Here is a 20080-nt window from a genome sequence, read left to right as displayed (position 1 = left end):
TGTAGTACAACAGGCAAAGGGGTAGATTCAGGTAGGGAGCGCGTAACTCTATGCGGGCGTAGCGTATCCTATTTACGTTACGCCTCCGCAACTTTCACAGGCAAGTGCATTATTCACAAAGCACTTGCTCCGTAAGTTGCGGCGGGGTAGCGTAAATTGGCCGGCGTAAGCCCGTCTAACTCAAATGTGTAAGATGTGGGCGTGATTTATGTAAAATCATCGTGACCCCACGTAAATGACGATTTTTACGAACGGCGCATGCTCCAAATTAACCAGCAAAAAGCCAATGCTTTCGACGTGAACGTAAATTACGTCCAGCCCTATTCGCGAACGACTTACGCAAACGACGTAATCGACGGAAAATACGACGCTGGCCCGACGTCCATACTTAACATTGGCTGCGCCTCATATAGCAGGGGTAACTTTACGCCGGAAAAAGCCTTTACGTAAACGGTGTATCTGTACTGCGACGGCCGGGCGTACGTTCGTGAATAGGCGTACCTAGCTGATTTACATATTCTAGGCGTAAATCAGCGTACACGCCCCTAGCGGCCAGCGTAAATATGCAGTTAAGATACGACAACATAGGAGACTTACGCCGATCGTATCTTAGCAACATTTAAGTGTACCTCAGTTTGAGCATACGCTTAAAGTTGCGACGGCGCGGATTCGGACTTAGGACGGCATATCTACTGATACGCCCGTCGTAAGTCTTTCTGAATCCGGCCCAAAATCTACATGAGAGTGGCAACTCTTCTCAGAATTCAGGAACAGTGCAGCATTGTCATCACACCATTACAGAAAGCTGCATTAGGTGGACTTCACTGGCAGGATCAATCGTCATCTCTGAGCCTTTGCAGGGAGATAAAGAGAAAACTGTAATGCCCTGTACACACAATCGGAATTTCTGTCGGAATTCCGTTCAAGCTGTCTTCCATCAGTCTTGCATACACACTGTTGGACCAAATTCCGACCATCCAAAACGCGGTGATGTAAAACACTACGACGAGCCGAGAAAAATGAAGCTCAATGCTTCCGAGCATGCGTCGACTTGATTCTGAGCATGCGTGTTTTTTTCTCTGTCGGAGTTCCACACAGATGATCGGAATTTACATCAGAAAAAAATAAAACATGTTCTATTTCTGAACTCCAATGGAAAGAAGTGCGATGGGGCCCACACACGGTCGGAATATCCGATGAAAAAATCCCGTCTGACTTTTTTCATTGGGAATTCCGATCGTGTGTACAAGGCATAAGTGTAGATTTTCTTTTATTGAATGTAAGGTCTGAGTTCTACTTAAAAAAAAAGGTATACAGTGAGACATGATACCAAACATATAAAAAATAGATTTGGGGTGTACACACACTTTAAGAACTTGGAAATGTTTTGATGTAGAAGTCCTTAGCAGTCCAATATCAGACGAAAGATACAGCGGCACCAACTGGTGCTCATATTCAGAAATGGGGCAGGGATGGGGACAGAAGGGACATGTGCCCCGGGTGCAGCCTCTCTATATACAGGCAGGGGCTCAAGCAGCTCAATTCTCCCCAATCACACTTCAGTGTCTCTCCTGCCAGCAGGTCTTTCTTTTTTCATCCAGGGTGTGGAGGTACTCGGCTCCAGCCTTGCACCCACCGCTGTCACTTGTAAGCATAGAAGGCAGTTTCCTATGCTGGAGTCTGTGCTTACAAGTGACAGCGTGCCTCTCCTCCCACAGAGCGCTCCCTGACAGCCAAGAGTTTTGGCAGCCACTTCTCCAGACTGGGTAAGTAGCTTGGGGTGGGGTGGGTGGAAATACACTGTACTAAAGGGAAAAGAGAGCTTTTTGGGCGTGCTGATTTGGCCCCGTCCCCTTCTCCACCTGATGAGGAGCAGGTGGTGTTAATTGGGTGATAGGCATGGGGAGGTTCTGGGGCGCTGTCATTTCCCATATTTGCCCTGGGCACTGGATTATCTTGTCCTGACATTGCTCATGTTGATTACTGTGCAAGTATCACAGCCTCTGGGTATCCTGAGCGGTCACATGCCAACTGTTCTATCATAAGATCCCTCAATATCCTGATCACTTCTATCAACAATCAACTCAGGAGGGATTCTTTTCAGTTCTTTTCAAGTTTTTTGTTTTTGCATTAAAGTGGAGTTCCACCCATAAATATAACATTACATCAGTAGTTTTAAAAAAATGTCATTAGTCCTTTACGAAACATTTTTTTTTTTTTTTAGATGCCTTCAAAGTGTTGTTGCTAGGCAGAATAGTTAATCTTCCCACTTCCTGCACCTAGGTGCTTAATGCTTCCTAACCTACACCGCACAGACTCCTGGGAATGTAGTGGGTGTAACTTTCCAGGAGTCTGTGCACTCCCCAGTCTCAAAGAATCATGTGACTTGGACAGCACAGGTGCTGAAACCTGATCTGACACTGCTTGTGCAGCACTGAGCATGTGCGAGATCTACAAGGCTGAAATCCAGGAAGTCATACAGTCTGGCTTCATGATGCCCACACTTAAGATGGCCCCAGTCAATTTCTATGTTATAAAGTGTCTAAATGCTGTAACAACCTAACAAAACGGACCTTAGTTTACAGACTTACTTTACTAGAATACATTAAGCTTGTGTATTACAGGGGTATTTATTTTTAAAAGTGAAATTGTGGCCGGAACTCCGCTTTAAGTTGAAAAAGAAGCAATCAAGCAAGTAGGGAAATCTCTAAGGCCGCGTACACACGGTCGCTCAAAACCGATGGAAACGGACTGAAGGACCGCTTCATCGGTCCAAACCGATGGTGTGTGGGCCCCATCGGTCAGTTATCCTTCGGCCAAAAATTTTAGAACTTGCTTTAAAATTGAACCGATGGACGCCTAACCGATAGGTCAAAACCGACGGTTATAGCTAGATTGAGAGTCGCCGCCGCAACTTTAAGGCGGCGTAGCGTATCGTATTTACGCTACGCCGCCCTAAGTCAGAGAGGCAAGTACTGTATTCACAAAGTACTTGCCTTCTAACTTGCGGTGGCGTAGCGTAAATAAGGGCCGGCATAAGCGCGCCTAATTCAAATTAGGATGAGGGGGCGTGTTTTATGTTAATGGGGGGTGACCTGACGTGATTGACGTTTTTTTACGAACGGCGCATGCGCTGTCCGTGTACATATCCCAGTGTGCATTGCGCCAAAGTAGGCCGCAAGGACGTATTGGTTTAGACGTGAACGTAAATTACGTCCAGCCCTATTCACGGACGACTTACGCAAACGACGTAAAATTTTCAAGTTTCGACGCGGGAACGACGGCTATACTTAAAATTGACTAGTCCAGCTATTCGATGGAATAACTTTATGCCTGAAAACGCCTTACGTAAATGGCGTATCTTTAATGCGACAGGCGCACGTACGTTTGTGAATAGGCGTATCTAGTCATTTACATATTCTACGCCGAACTCAACGAAAGCGCCACCTAGCGGCCAGCCTAAATATTGCACCCTAAGATACGACGGCGCAGGCTGACGTATCTTAGCTAGGTTTAAGTGTATCTCAGTTTGAGAATACACTTAAACTTAGGACGGCGCAGATTCCGAGTTAGGTCGGCGTATCTACTGATACGCCGGCCTAACTCTCTCTGAATCTAGCTATTAGTATGCAAAAGCATCGGTTAAAAACCCGCGCATGCTCAGAATCAAGTCGACGCATGTTGGAAGCATTGAACTTAATTTTTCTCAGCACGTCGTTGTGTTTTACGTCACCGCGTTGGACTCGATCGTTTTTTTAACTGATGGTGTGTAGGCACATCAGACCATCAGTCAGCTTCATCGGTTAACCAGTGATGGACTGATCGTGTGTACGCAGCCTAATTGTCTTAGATGGAGGCGTAAAGTGCTTGGACCATCAAACACATTTGTCAGCTCTTTGATTCAGCATTTTCATTTAATTCTGAACTCAACTAGAAGTGATAAAATACCACCAAAAGAAAGCTCTATTTGTGGGGGAAAAAACATAAAGATTTCATTTGAGTACAGTGTTGCATGACCGCGCAATTGTCATTCAAATTGCGACAGCGCTGAAAACTAAAAAAGCATGAAGAAAGCTCCTTTAACATCTAAGCAGATGCAACAGCGTATGTGTGTAATTTTAATTGGCTGCTGCCTAATGCGCGAAGATCAGACAAGAGAAGTGCAGGCGCCTTTTTTTCCCTAATTGCGCTGCACTAAAATGCATTGTAATTCTTTACATGCTTTTTGGTGGAAGATTTTGCACGCACTTTAGCAAGGTGACTTAATAGCACCACCGCACCTTCATAAGGGATGTGCGCTTTTTGTGCGCTGTGGGAATACACGTGATTTTGCGCGAGTTTCTGCATTGCACTAATGTGACCCCAACCAAAGGAAACTTTGGCATCCTGAAAGCTTACAGTAGGACTATAGGCAAAACTTTTATTTTCATTGTGGATAGAGTAAGGGAGGATTATAACCCCGGTCAGATTTTTTTTTTCACCATCTGTGTTCCGTTCGGGAGATTTACCTTCACTTTCCATCCCATAGCCAAACAGGAAGTGAGTGGAAATCCCTGAAAAATAAAGTGTTACTAAACCCACAACAGTAAAATCAGTGGGCCAGATCCACAAACGAATTACGCCGGCGTATCTAGTTAAACGCCACGTAATTTCAAAATTCCCGTGTCGTATCTTTGTTTTGAATCCTCAAAACAAGATACGACGGCTTCTGGGTTAGATCCGACAGGTGTACGTCTTCGTACGCCTTCGGATCTAAGATGCAATACATCGGCGTCCGCTGGGTGGCGTTTTCCGTGTCAGGTATGCAAATTAGCGATTTACGACGATCCACGAACGTACGCGCGGCCGTCGCATTTTCGAATTACGTCTGTAGTCGCCTTTTTCCGGCGTATAGTTAAAGCTGGTGTTTTGCGGCGTATACATAGAATTGCCATGTTAAGTATGGCCGTCGTTCCCGCGTCGAAATTTTAAAAAAAATTTTTGCGTAAGTCGTCCGTGAATAGGGATGGACGTAACTCACGTCGCATGCGCATTTCATTCAGCGCGGGGATGCGCTTCATTTAAATGAAACCCAACCCGCCCAATTTCAAATCCGCCGCCAGAAATACACTACGCCGCCGTAAATTACGGCGCGAAATCGCTGAGGATTCGAAAATGCGCCAGGTAAGGTACGGCGGCCTAGTGTATCTCTGATACGCTGCGCCGTTCTACATGTATGTGGATCTGGCCCAGTGTGTACAGGCATACCCCACTTTTAAGTACACAATGTTGTATATGCAGTAAAACAAGGGTGTCAAACTCAATTTGCTTGTGGGCCACATCGGCATTATGGTGTCAGAGAAATACTTCCCCAGTGGGGTTTTTAGGCAGCTCAAAATAATGAATTAGAATGCAATGTGTAAAAAAGGTTTATTTGGGGTTGACACATACAAAATAGAGGGGGATGGGGAGTATCGTTAAGATATGAGTTGCGGTATTACAAAAGCATTTAAAATTCCATAACTTTCTACAGCACACAACGGGAGGGGGGGGGGCAGTTGATAAAAAGATGTAACACTAATAAATAATTATTTGTAAATTTATTTTCAGTCACAACAAAAACCTCTGAAGAAGACCTTTAGGGTCGAAACGCGTTAGGATCTATTTTTATATATGCTGGGGCAGATTCACAAAGATCTGCACCCGCGCAGCGTATCTGAGATACGCTACGCCGCCGTAACTTAAATGGCTTTGGTTGGAATCATGAAAGAATTTGCGCCGTAAGTTACAGCGGCGTAGTGTATCTCTCGCGGCGTAAGGGCACGGAATTCAAATGCGGGGAGTAGGGGGGCGTGTTCCATTTAAATGAAGCGCGTCCCCGCGCCGAACGAACTGCGCATGCGCCGTCCCTAAATTTCCCGCCGTGCATTGCGCTAAATGACGTCGCAAGGACGTCATTGGTTTTGACGTGGACGTAAATTACGTCCAGCCCCATTCACGGACGACTTACTGAAACGAAATAAAAAAAAATCTAATTCGACGCGGGAACGTCGGCCATACTTAACATTGCGTACGCCACCAAATAGCAGCTTTAACTATACGCCGAAAAAAGCTGAACGGAGACGACGTAAAAGAATGCGACGGCCGCTCGTATGTTCGTGGATCGTCGGAAATAGCTAATTTGCATACTCGACGCGGAATACGACGGGAACGCCACCCAGCGGACGCCGAAGTAATGCATCTAAGATCCGAAGGCGTACGAAGACGTACGCCTGTCGGATCTAACCCAGAAGCCGTCGTATCTTGTTTTGAGGATTCAAAACAAAGATATGACGCGGGAAATTTGAAATTACGCCGGCGTATCAGTAGATACGCCGGCGTACTTTCTTTGTGGATCTGCCCCCTTATGTTTACAATTATCAAGCTGTATATTAACCTGTTGTGTGCTGTAAAAAGTTATGGAATTGTAAATGCTTTTGTAATACCGCAACTCATATCTTAACGATACTCCCCATCCCCCCCTATTTTGTATGTGTCAACCCCAAATAAACCTTTTTTACACATTTCATTCTAATTCATTATTTTGAGCTGCCTAAAAACCCCTGAAAAATCCTGAAAATTTCTCTGACGTCACTTTCAGGGTGAGCAGCAATTTCTCTCTACAATACGTGTTTTGTCCCTTTTGCATCAGCATTATGGTTGCCCTCAAAGGGCCGGTTGTATCAGCACCTCACTCCCCTTACATCAGGTGTCAAGAGCCCCCCCACCATCAAAAGTTTAGCATCCCCCCCACTGTCTATTACATCAGTGCACCCCCTTGTCTTGTGCTGCTGCCAGGAGGGCTGGACAGAGAAGTGCAGAAGTGGAGCAGTTCTGTCCTCTCTGCTGCTGACTGCTGAGACCAGGAGGGTGTGAGGGCCGCATGAAATGACCTGGAGGGCCGGATTCGGCCCACAGGCCTTGTGTTTGACACCTGTGCAGTAAAACATGCTTGTTATACTCATTGTGGAAGGAGTTAATCCTCTGTATTGTGTAAAAAGGCTGTTTGATCCTGTCTTTTCTGATCCTCCCCTTCTGCCACTGTCCCCAATCCATCTACTGATAAGGCAGAGCCTTTAGAGTCACTCTGCACATACTCAGTTTGGTGTGTATTGCTAGAGAGTTTTTTATTTCTTGGGAGAGTGTATATGATCATCACAGGGCCAATCAGTACTGTCCAGACAGAGGGTCAGGAGTCGTGCATCATAGGACAGTCAAAGTAGAATGAAAACTCCTCCTACAAGCTTTAACCAGACAATGATAGAAGTCACAAGACTTGTATATACTGTTGATGGGAAAGGGTAATTTAGCAGTTTATATTTACTAAAATAATTGAATTTGCATGTTCTGTGTACTGTGGGAGACCAGATATGGTGAATGCAGGGTCCTGGGTTTAGTAACACTTTAAGAGAATTGCTTGGGGGAACCCCCAGGTCCCCATTGGAAGATTGTCCCTCTATTACTTACCTGGAGACAGCCCAAAATTTGGGATTTTCTTTTACTTTTAATGATAATGGTAAACAGGACAAATAGAGAGGGGGAATCTCCCTAATGGGGACACAGACAGCAATAAAAACCCGACAAGCAATCTAATCCCTCTCCACTCTTTTCAAAACTAAAAAAAGTTTTGCCTTTGGTTATATTTTAACGCCAAACTATCTGCACCAATCAATAGCCAGCAGCAGAAATGTTACCAAAAAAATAAATAAAGGTTTAACTTTAGATAAACAATTAAAAAAATAAATCCATATGCTAAATATTATCATTGTGCTAAAACCAATATTATCATTCCATTTGTAGCCACATCCAAATCTCACAATACAATCTTCCCTATGGAGTCCTTTACAGGCTGGAGATCTGTACACAGTCCTACCTGGAGGACTCCTGAGGGTAAAGCTGGGCACACATTGGCAGAATTGTGTTTGAAGTTAAAAAGCAAAAGTGTATGAACGTTCGTTCAACATTCTACCAGTGTATGGCCAGCTTTACCCTATAAAATGAGAAACGAGAAGAACTATACAAATCAGACTTGCCAGCTATTGTATCTGTCATGGCAATCCACAATCTGCCCATTGGCACAATACATGTACGTCCCTGTACAATCCCTGTACCAGAGAAGTGCCTGGCACAGATCAGATTAGATGATGGTACCATACATCCCTGTACCAGAGGAGTGCTTGGCACAGAACAGACTGGATGATGGTACCATACCATGTGCATACATCCCTGTACCAGAGGAGTGCCTGGCACAGAACAGACTGGATGATGGTACCATACATGTGCATACATCCCTGTATCAGAAGAGTGCCTGGCACAGATCAGATTAGATGATGGTACCATACATGTGCATACATCCCTGTATCAGAAGAGTGCCTGGCACAGATCAGATTAGATGATGGTACCATACATCCCTGTACCAGAGGAGTGCCTGGCACAGAACAGACTGAAAGATGGTACCATAAATGTATATACATCCCTGTACCAGAGGAGTGCCTGGCACAGATCAGACTAGATGATGGTACCATACATCCCTGTACCAGAGGAGTGCCTGGCACAGATCAGACTGAAAGATGGCACCATAAATGTATATACATCCCTGTACCAGAGGAGTGCCTGGCACAGATCAGATTAGATGATGGTACGCAGGGCCGATCCGCCCTATAGGCTCACTATGCAAGCCGATTAGGGCCCCGCAAAGCTGCGGAGGGCCCCCCAAATTACTAGAGGCCCCGCCTGGTGAGAAGTCATTTTCAGCCCCTCTGAATTTTCATCAGGCCCCCCGCTTCTCAACTTTAATGTAACATGTAATTTTGCTTAGGGCCCCAGGGAGGTCAGGACCGGCACTGATGGTACCATACATCCCTGTACCAAAGGAGTGCCTGGCACAGAACAGACTGAAAGATGGTACCATAAATGTACATACATCCCTGTACCAGAGGAGTGCCTGGCACAGAACAGACTGAAAGATGGTACCATAAATGTACATACATCCCTGTACCAGAGGAGTGTCTGGCACAGAACAGATTGGATGGGAAAACCATACATGTGCATTCATTCCTGTACGATTCCTGTACCAGTGGAATGCCTGGCACAGATTAGACTGGGTGATTATACCATACATGTCCACATGTCCATACATCCCTGTACAATTCCTGTACCAGAGAAGTGTCTGGCACAGATCAGATTGGAAGATGGTACCATACATGTGCATACATCCCTGTACAATTCCCATACCAGAGAGGGCCTGGCACAGATCAGATCCGATAATGGTACCATACATGTGCATACATCCCTGTACAATTCCTATACCAGAGGAGTGCCTGGCACAGATCAGATCCAATAATGGTACCATACATGTGCATACATCCCTGTACAATTCCTATACCAGAGGAGTGCCTGGCACAGATTAGATCCAATAATGGTACCATACAACTGCATACATCCCTGTTCAATACCTGCACCAGAGGAGTGCCTGGCACAGATCAGATCCGATAATGGTACCATACATGTGCATACATCCCTGTACAATTCCTGTACCAGAGGAGTGCCTGGCACAGATCAGATCCGATAATGGTACCATACATGTGCATACATCCCTGTACAATTCCTATACCAGAGGAGTGCCTGGCACAGATCATATCCAATAATGGTACCATACATGTGCATACATCCCTGTACAATTCCTGCATCAGAAGAGTGCCTGGCACAGATCAGATTGGATAATGGTACCATACATGTGCATACATCCCTGTACAATTCCTATACCAGAGGATTGCCTGGCACAGATCAGAGTAGAGGATGGCACAATGTCTGTCTGTCCATACATCCATAAGAAGAAAGCCTGGCACAGATCATATTGTAGGATGGCACCGTACACATGCTTACATCTCTATATAACCCCTGTACCAGAGGAGCGCCTGGCACAGATCAGACAGGAGGATGGCACCGTCCATACATCCCTGTACCCCCCCCCCCCCCCCCTCCCCATTCATCCCAGTACTCGGTTCTGCGTGTCTCACCCTTGATGTCCCGGGCCAGTGCCTGGTAGGTCGGCTTGAAGGACTGGCAGTGCCCGCACCAGCTGGCATAGAACTGGGCGAACCAGGCGCTAGAGGAGTTGAGGAGGACGGAATGGGCGCCGTCGGCCAGGGACACCACCAGATCATCGGGCCCGTACAAGTGAGCCTGAGCCGGGGAGACAACCAGGAGAAGGAAGCCCAGCACTCCGGAGACACGGAGCCAACCCGGGCCCGCCATCATCATCATCCTCATCATCATCCGTGTACTGAGCCCGACTGTGCCCGGACACTGACATCCCGGGGGTGGGTGGGTGCAGGAGACACCCAGAGCCTGCCCACAGCTCCCGGAGCCAGCCTACCCACATCATCATCACTGACACCGAGCTACATCCCGTCTACATAGACACACATCCGATCTCACACATCTCACATGGCCATACACCATGCAATCTGCTTTACTAAAACCATCTACAGAGACACACATCTCACATGGCCATACACCATGCAATCTGCTTTACTAAAACCATCTACTACGAGGACAACTACTAAACATCGAATTCAATTCCTTTTAAATCAGACTTGCACTTTAAATTTAGTGGTAGATCACAAGCTCACCATACATCTTATAACGTGATTGTACAATCAGATTGTAAACTGTATGGCGGGCTCATGATCCGCATTCACATGGGAGCATAGGTGTGCGCAGCCTATTGCATTAGGGTGTGCACCCCAAAGCCCAAACACACACTACCAATCACTCACGATGTTCATTCAGAAAGGGAAGGGGTTGGTAAATTACATATTTACTGGCCCCTTCCCCACTTCTAAAACATTCCAGCAGCAACAGCCCATAGGAGAGAAGGGAAGCTGGCAGCGCTGCGGCGGGAAAGATGGGAGCCAGGGCAGTAGGGGGATCTGTGCTGCTCAGGGCGATTAGGGTGGCACCTGGCACACCCTGTGCGCACACCTATGCATGGGAGTAGGCGTGCGCACAGGGTGTGCCAGGTGTGCCCAGGCACATCCTAATCACTCCTTGCAGTGCAGATTCCCCCTGCTGCCCGGTGTCCCCTCCCACAGCATGGCTGACTTCCCTCCTCTCCCATTGGCTACTGCAGTGGGCACACATAGATGATATTTTAGGATAAGTGGAGGAAGGGGTAATGTTATTTACTGGCCCCTTTCCTTTTCAGAATGAACACAGTGAGAGATCTGTACCGTGTTTTTGATCTTTCAGGAGCACACCCTAATGCAACAGGCTGCGCACACCTATGGGAGTACTATAGGGTACACCTGTATGGGGACACACAGGTGTTCCATGCACCCCCCCCCCCCCAGTCAATCCCATTCATGTCAGTTGGGGCGCAGCCACTGCACCGACATCTAAGTGCGTGCGCGTCTTCTAACGCAGACAGTGTGCGTTCAGCCCGGGTTCACCGCATGTAATTTGCCCAGAAATCGCAGCACATTCCTGCGCCGTGTCTCTGGAGTGCGATTTGAGCCAAGGCTTTGTATGGCTCAAATCGCACCGCATTCACACCAAACTCGTGCAGGAACCTTTTTTTGTCTGCGCCAGAATCAGATCACATGAGTGTTCACATCCATGCGATCCGATTCCGGAAATCGCACTTCGCTTTGCAAACTCATTTCAGGGTGTTGTAAACTTAACATACACTCCGCAATTGGTTTGCGATTTTGATGCTGCGCAAAATCCGCAGCGAATTGGCATCGCATCTAGTGTGATCCTCGGGGTCGTGTATCTGCATCCATGTGGCTGCCAAATTGGGAGCAGCGGCTGTGTCGGTGCAGCTGCTGCACACCAACTGACATGAATGGTGATCACCTGCAGGGGGGGGGGGGGGTGCATACAACACCTGTACATCCCCATGCAGGCAAACCTGACCCTCGCACAGGTGTAGTACGCCCATGTGAACAAGGCCAGTAAGGTAAGTCGTGCAAGTGCCTGTCTGATTGGATACAAATTGTTTAAATAGTCAGATTCTCATAGTTTTGGTAGATCTAAAGGTGATTGTACAGAGATTGTATGGACAGATTGTAATGTGTATGGTGATACCTGGCTATACGCTATAAAATCTGATTGTGTGATCTCTGTTACAAGCTTCCTTAGATTTAGCAAAATGAGGACACGCCTGCAAAATTAATTACAATAAAATCAGGCCGCCCTCCCTATCCATACCGCCGCCCTCCCTGTCCATACGCCGCCCTCCCTATCAATAACGCCGCCCTCCCTTTCCATAACGCCGCCCTCCCTATCCATACCGCCGCCCTCCCTGTCCATACGCCGCCCTCCCTATCAATAACGCCGCCCTCCCTATCCATAACGCCGCCCTCCCTATCCATGCCGCCGCCCTCCCCATCCATGCCGCCGCCCTCCCCATCCATGCCGCCGCCCTCCCCATCCATGCCGCCGCCCTCCCCATCCATACCGCCGCCCTCCCCATCCATAACGCCGCCCTCCCCATCCATAACGCCGCCCTCCCCATCCATACCGCCGCCTTTCCTATCCATAACGCCGCCCTCCCTATCCATAACGCCGCCCTCCCTATCCATAACGCCGCCCTCCCTATCCATCCTGCCGCCCTCCCTATCCATCCTGCCGCCCTCCCCATCCATGCCGCCGCCCTCCCCATCCATGCCGCCGCCCTCCCCATCCATGCCGCAGCCCTCCCCATCCATGCCGCCGCCCTCCCCATCCATACCGCCGCCCTCCCTATCCATACCGCCGCCCTCCCTATCCATACCGCCGCCCTCCCTATCCATACCGCCGCCCTCCCTATCCATACCGCCGCCCTCCCCATCCATGCCGCCGCCCTCCCCATCCATGCCGCCGCCCTCCCTATCCATGCCGCCGCCCTCCCTATCCATACCGCCGCCCTCCCCATCCATGCCGCCTCCCTCCCCATCCATACCGCCTCCCTCCCTATCCATACCGCTGCCCTCCCTATCCATACCGCCTCCCTCCCTATCCATACCGCCGCCCTCCCTATCCATCCTGCTGCCCTCCCTATCCATACGCCCAGCCCCTTTCAGGATGCCGGGTGTATGAATTCCTATGGCGGGGATGGGTGGGGGTGTGTTTTTAGAAGCACTGATTAGAGCTAGAGGCTCTAATAGGCTTCAAAATAGGGTGGGCTCGGGGCGCAGAGCACTGGGTCCGGAGAGTCCACCCTGGTGTGTTGCAACAGCGAATGAATATTCGCTGTTGCAAGACTGATTTTCCTCCTAGCCGATCGGGAAGCGGGTCTGATACCCATCACCCGATTGGCTGAAGGGACGCCTAGGAGGAAAAGAGGAGACGAACGGCGGAAGCGAGTAGGAGGAAGGAGGAGCAGAAGACACAGAAGCCACTACCCAATGCCTGCCTCAGCCTGATGTCCGGCAATGCCCTTATCTCCACCGATCCTTGATGTCCGCCGATGCCCGATCCTTGCCGCTGCCCAATGCCCGCAACCTAGATGGGGTAAGTGGAACGACCGGCGGACAGAGAGCAGGGGGGGCTTTCTTTGAAGTGCCACGGGGCCACAAGCCGCCACCGCATACTTGATGGTAGATCTAAAGGGGATTGATATCGATCAGATTGTATAATGTATAGTCCAGGGACTTACATTGCATGGGGCAGATCCTCAAAGATCTGCACCGGCGCAGCGTATCTCAGATACGCTACGCCGCCGTAACTTACCTGGCTTTGGTTTAAATCCAGAAAGAACTTGCGCCGTAAGTTACGGCAGCGTAGAGTATTTCTCGCGGCGTAAGGGCGCGGAATTCAAATGCGGCGAGTAGGGGGCGTTTCATTTAAATGAAGCGCGTCCCTGCGCCAAACTAATTGCGCATGCCCCGTCCATCAAAACAACTAGGGCTCACTGCTCCAAATGACGTCGCAAGGACGTCATTGTTTTCGTCGTGAACGTAAATGGCGTCCAGCCCCATTCATGGACGACTTACGCAAACGACGTAACATTTTCTAAATTATACGCGGGAACGACGGCCATACTTAACATTGAGTACGCCACCAGATAGCAGCTTTAACTATACGCCGGAAAAAGAATGCGACGGCCGCTCGTACGTTCGTGGATCGTCGGAAAAAGCTAATTTGCATATTCGACGCGGAAAACGACGGGAACGCCACCCAGCGGACGCCGGAAAATTGCATCTTAGATCCGACAGGGTACTAAGGCATACGCCTGTCGGATCTAACACAGATGCCGTCGTATCTTGTTTTGTGGATACAAAACAAAGATATGACGCGCAAAATTTAAAATTACGCGGCGTATCAACAGATACGCCGGCGTAATTTCTTTGAGGATCTGCCCCATGTATTCAACTTCATACCAGGAGAGAAAGCTGCACAGACCACAAAGCCTCGTACACACTGGCAGTTTTGTGTCCTTCAACCCAGCTGGCTGAATGAAAAAAGATAAATGAAGAGCTTGAGAGGAGCCGCTGTACTAACTATGCGATGTTAGTACAACAATCTCCACGCTAAGCTATTAGTGTGAACACACCAGTCACTGCTCTCAGCCATTGGCTGATCAGATGTCGATCGGCAGACCTTTTTTACTCATGCCCCTTTGACAGAAGTTGGACGTTCGCCTGGCTTATGTCAGACTGGCTGCCATACACACAGGCTAAATCATTTCTCGGATAATGCCCGATGTTCTGCCCGTGTGTGGGGGGCATAACAGTACATGCCCAGCAGCAGCTATAGTCAGCTCCTATGAACTCCTATATATGAGGAGGGGGACAGTCCTGGACATGGCTAGACTGACAGCTCTACATTCTATTTACATAGCAGGGAGGGGAGAAATACTTGGCTTTGCAAATAAATTGCTGCAGTCTAAAGGAACTGCTAAGGGAAAACAAAATCGATAGGGCCACTTACCATATGAAGCAGGAACAATCTGATTGTACAATCTCAGCACAAACTCTCTCCAGATTCACCAAATCTATGCAATATGAGAACCTGCAAAAAGATCTGTTTGTCCTCCAGGCAGTCGCTTGCACTGTTAGCGCGCGTCCATGCACATAAAGGTGTGCAGAGGCAGAAAAGTCCCCCCTGCCAATGCATCTAGGAGCCGCCGAAAAAAAAAACGGCAGAAAAAACACTAGACGCTAACGCTAGGCACATTTAACACTTGAAAGGTAATTCATTGCCCGGTCTAAATTATTTTTATAGCCAATAAAATGAATTGAAGCTCTTAAAGTGATATTAAAAACGTTTTTTTTTTTTCTATTATAAATAACAAACATGTTATACTTACCTGCTCTGTGCAGTTGTTTTGCACAGAGCAGCCCTGATCCTCCTTTTCTCAGATCCCTCTTCGATGCTCCTGGCCCCTCTCTCCTGTTGAGTGCCCCCACAGCAAGCAGCTTGCTATGGGGGCACCCGAACCCAGCCGCAGCTCCAGTCAGACACAGAGATGCAGCCCGGCCCCCTTTCTCTCCTCATTGGCTCACTGACTTTAATTGGCAGCAGCAGGAGCCAATAAGGAGGGGCATCCCAGGCAGCTTAGACACTCCTACAACATCGCTGGATCTAGATGGTGGCTCAGGTAAGTGTTAGGGGGGCTGAGGGGAGCTGCTGCACACAGGAGGCTTTTTATCGTAATGCATAGAATGCCTTTACACACATTTACAAGCGTTTTTTTCTGCCAAAACACCACTGCCAGGAGGAAAGGCGTCCCTGAGAGATGGCCAAACATCCAGGCCCGGATTCACGTAGAATCGCGTATCTTTGTGCGGGCGTAACGTATCCTATTTACGTTACGCCTCCGCAACTTTTACAGGCAAGTGCTGTATTCTCAAATGAAAGTTGCGGCGGCGTAGCGTAAATAGGCCGGCGTAAGCACACCTAATTCAAATGTGGTAGATGTGGGCGTGTGTTATGTAAATGTTATGTGACCCCACGTAAATGACGCTTTTTACGAACGGCGCATGCGCCGTCCGTGTAAGTATCCCAGTGCGCATGCTCCGAAATTAACCGGCAAGAAGCCAATGTTTTCGACGTGAACGTAAATGACGCCCAGCCCTATTCGCGAATGACTTACGCAAACAACGTAAAATTTTCAAAATTCGATGCGAGAACGACATTCATACTTAACATTGGTACGCCTCATCTACGCCTCATATAGCAGGGGTAACTTTACGCCGGGAAAAGCCCAACGTAAACTGCGTATCTGTACTGCGTCGGCCGGGCGTACGTTCGTGAATTGGCGTATCTAGCTGATTTAAATATTTCTAGGCGTAAATCAGCGTACACGCCCCTAGCGGCCAGCGTAAATATGCAGTTAAGATACGACGGCGTAAGAGACTTACGCCAGTCGGATCTAATATAAATCTATGCGTAACTGATTCTAAGAATCAGGCGCATAGATACGACGGCTCGGACTCAGAGTTACGATGGCGTATCTGGAGATACGCCGGCGTAACTCGTACGTTAATCCGGGCCCCAGTGTGCATGAGCTCTAAAGGAGTAAAATCCACTCCAGGTAAAGACATATATTTTACATTCTTGCAGATTCATACCTTCCTCCGCTTTAACCACTTCAGCTCCGGAAGGTTTTCCCCCCTTCTGAGTTGCTGTAACGGACAATTGCGCAGTACGTTTTATAGAATAAAGCTAAAAATAGTATTATTTTTTTCAAAATTGTCAGTCTTTTTTTGTCTATATCGCAAAAAATTTAAACCGCAGAGGTGATCAAATACCACCAAAAGAAATCTCTATTTATGGGGAAAAAGGGACGCCAATTTTGTTTGGGTAGAGCGTCGCACGCCCGCACAATTGTCAGTTAAAGCGGCGCAGTATCGCAAAAAATTACCTGGTAATTAAGGGGGTAAATCATTCCGGGGCTTAAAGGAGTTGTAAAGGTAAATGTTTTTTCACCTTAAGGCATCCTATGCATTAAGGTGAAAAAACATCCGACGGTAATCGCCCCCCCCGAAACCCGTTTTACTTACCTGACCCCTCGAAAGTCCCCGTGATCCTCTACGGTTCCCAGCCTGGCCATTGATTGGCTAGTCTGGGCAGATTGATAGCAGCGCAGTCATTGGCTGGTGCTACTGTCAATCACAACAGATGATGCGGTGTGCCGAGGGGCGGGGCCGAGTCATACAGTCGGCAGCTATGCCCGCCGCTGTATTACGGGAGCACTCTCGCAAAAGCTTTCTCGCATGAAGGTGGAAAACTTTTGCGAGGAGGAGCCGAGACAGACGCCGAGGGACCCCAGAAGACCGGATCCGGGTCACTCTGTGCAAAACGAACTGCACATCGGAGGTAAGTATTTACAGGTTTGTTATTTAAAAAAAAAAAAAAAAAGTTTGCCTTAACTGGTGTTACTATACCCATAACAGTGAAATCAGTCTCTATATGCAGTAAAACATGCTTGTTATACTCACTGTGCAACCTAAGGGGTTAATCCTCTGCATTGTGTAAAAAGGCTTCTCTGATCCTCCCCTTCTATCACACTCCCCAATCTATCTTCTGCCATTATAGAGCCTTAAGGACACTCTGCACATGCTCTATAGAGAGTTTTTTTTTTTCTTGGGAGAGTGCATTTGATCAGCACAGGGCCAATCAGCACTGTCCAGACAGGGGGTCAGGGGTCCTGCAGTCAGAGTAGAATGAAAACTCCTCCTACAAGCTTTAAGCAGAGACTGATAGGAGTCACAAGACTGCTATATACTGCTGATGAGAAAAGGTATTTAGCAGTTTATATTTACTAAAATGATTGCATTTCCATGTTCTGTGTACTGTGGGAGACCAGAGATAGTGAATTCAGGGTCCTGGGTTTAGTAACACTTTTCCAGACACTAAATTACATTTCCCAGACGATTGTACACAAAGTTACCGGGGATTTCCTTCATCCATACCAGATCCTTATCTTAGATGAGGATCTAGTATGGATTACAAAGGGGACCCCAAAAATAAAAGACCACATGCATTCTAGCAGCCAAGGACACACACAATGGGAAGTTGCCATTTAGTAGTAGTAGTAATACAACCGCTAGAATAATGACTTCTGACTGCAGCCAGAGGTTTACTTTGGTGGGTAAGGCAAGCACCCCATTTAAAGTGGTTGTAAACCCTTACAGACCACTTTAACCTACAGGTAAGCCTAGATTAAGGCTGTAGGTCCAAGAAATATCTCCTTAAACTACACGGTTACGGAGATATGCGCTCCATAGTCAACAGCGCAGGTGCACTGAACGTGCCGTTAGTGAAGGCGATTGTGCTGTCACTAGCGGCTCCCATGCGCATGCGCGGGAGTGACTTCATCACAGTCACAGCGCTGGAGCAGCGATACCCGGAACTCACTCCGGGAGGAGGATATCGAGGACCGCTGCGGGGGCTTCGATCTCAGGTAAGTAATTCATAATGAGCTAGTATGCTATGCTATGCATATTAGCTCATTATGCCTTTTTCTTGCAGGGTTTTTTTTTGCGGATTTTTTTAAGAGGGTTTACTTCCTCTTTAATGACAAACACCCAAAACTCAAATCTCGGGTGACAGCCAAGATGAACCAAAAAACACAATTGCTTCACTTGTGCTCAACTCACTACACCGCAGAGGACTTGTAAGAGTCATTTTGAGACATTCCACTGCAAGGTAAACAAACTTCTCTTGAATGCCAGGTGACTGCTAGCTCTATCGTGAGAGATTTATGCCGCAGGGCCCCTACAATATTATTGCCTTCGCAGCCTTCATGGTGGGGGTGGCCCCCCAGAGAGAAAACTATTACACTGCTGCAGGGATCCCTTAGTCACATCCAACAAAGATTTAACTTCCACAACAGTTGGTTTGTCTTAATACAAAAAACATTGCAAAGAAAAATAAATAAATCAACTGGCCAATATTAAGAAAAACTTTTCTTCTCTGTGCGGACTCTTGTGATCATTAAAAATCTTAGACTGTTTTCCTCGATCCATCACTTTTCCACGCTCTATGGGCCACTTGACTGGAGTTGCCCCCCAGGCCTAAGGCTACCAGCCCTCCCCTGCTTGAAGTGCAAAGTGGATTTGCCTTTTGTGAAAAGGTGTAGCCCACAGAAGCTCCTCCTGTCTCCCCCCCCACAGCTCATACAATTCCTGCAGCCACCACTTGGGTGCCAGGGCTTTGTTTGCAGGGCAACAGGCCCCACGCTGCCAGCAATGTCTCCTCTTCCATTGACCCCACCTTGGTTGGCATCCTTTGTTGTTTGGTGGAGTGGCACTCCATATACCTAGCCTCCTCTCTTTATTTTGGCTGGCAGAACTCAGTGCTTGATTTAAACATCACAATCCCTGGACTCCTGAGTTTATGATAGTGCCAGCGATAGTGTTAGCGTTCTGGTTCCTGTACCTTGTGGCTTGCCAAGCCTTGTCTCTTGTTTGCTCCTGTTACTGATGTTTTCCTGGATAGGGATTACTCTACTGTTTGCCAACTGCCCTGACCTCTTACTTGGATATAGATTATACTATTGATTGGCACCTGACCTGACTCTTTGCCTGGATACAGATTATGCTACTGATTACCGTCTGTCCTGACTCTTGCCTGGATTACAAACTACACTACTGTCTGCTGCCAGTAACCAGCCTGGTGCCACTCTGGCTACTTCCCCCTCTTCTGCTACTTTACCCTTCTCATCCTTACCCAAGGTTCTTGCTACCACTATTTCATTAGAAGAGGCTATGCTATGTAGATTGGGGCCACTCGCCAATCATCTCTATTATGGAACCAAAGGTCATTTAATAGGCATCCAAGGTCTAGCAGAGCCTGTGTTGTGGGGGGGGGGGGGGCAGTTCACTAGGCCATATCCTTCCTCCAAGGAACAAAACAAATTATTTATCCTTGCTTGCATATCTTATAAATGTCTTAAAGGGTCACTAAAGGAAAAAAATGTTGCTGAAAAGACTGTTTACAGGGTATAGAGACATAAAAGTTAACTGATTCCTTTTTAAAATTATTAAAAATAGATTAAATTCAATCATATAATGTGCCTACAGTTTCACTTTCGTTTTTAAACTGGTTTCATGTTTCTGTGAAGTAAAGA

The 20080-nt window shown here is 47.7% G+C and overlaps 1 protein-coding gene across 1 annotated transcript in view; it reads right to left on the bottom strand.

Moving 5' to 3' along the window:
* The window catches only part of QSOX1 (quiescin sulfhydryl oxidase 1), an 87423-nt gene extending 77098 nt beyond the window's left edge, over window positions 1-10325 (bottom strand). Inside the window, exon 1 of the mRNA XM_040360237.1 lies at window positions 10038-10325. Coding sequence (XP_040216171.1) covers window positions 10038-10296 — 259 coding nt within the window. The 5' untranslated portion in view covers window positions 10297-10325. The remainder of the gene's footprint in view (window positions 1-10037) is intronic.
* Between the last annotated feature and the right edge of the window lie 9755 nt (window positions 10326-20080).

The sequence above is a fragment of the Rana temporaria genome, chromosome 7 (genome assembly GCF_905171775.1).
Source record: "Rana temporaria chromosome 7, aRanTem1.1, whole genome shotgun sequence".
In the NCBI taxonomy this organism is placed as follows: Eukaryota; Metazoa; Chordata; class Amphibia; order Anura; family Ranidae; genus Rana; species Rana temporaria.
This window is presented reverse-complemented; position numbering and strand designations above follow the sequence as displayed.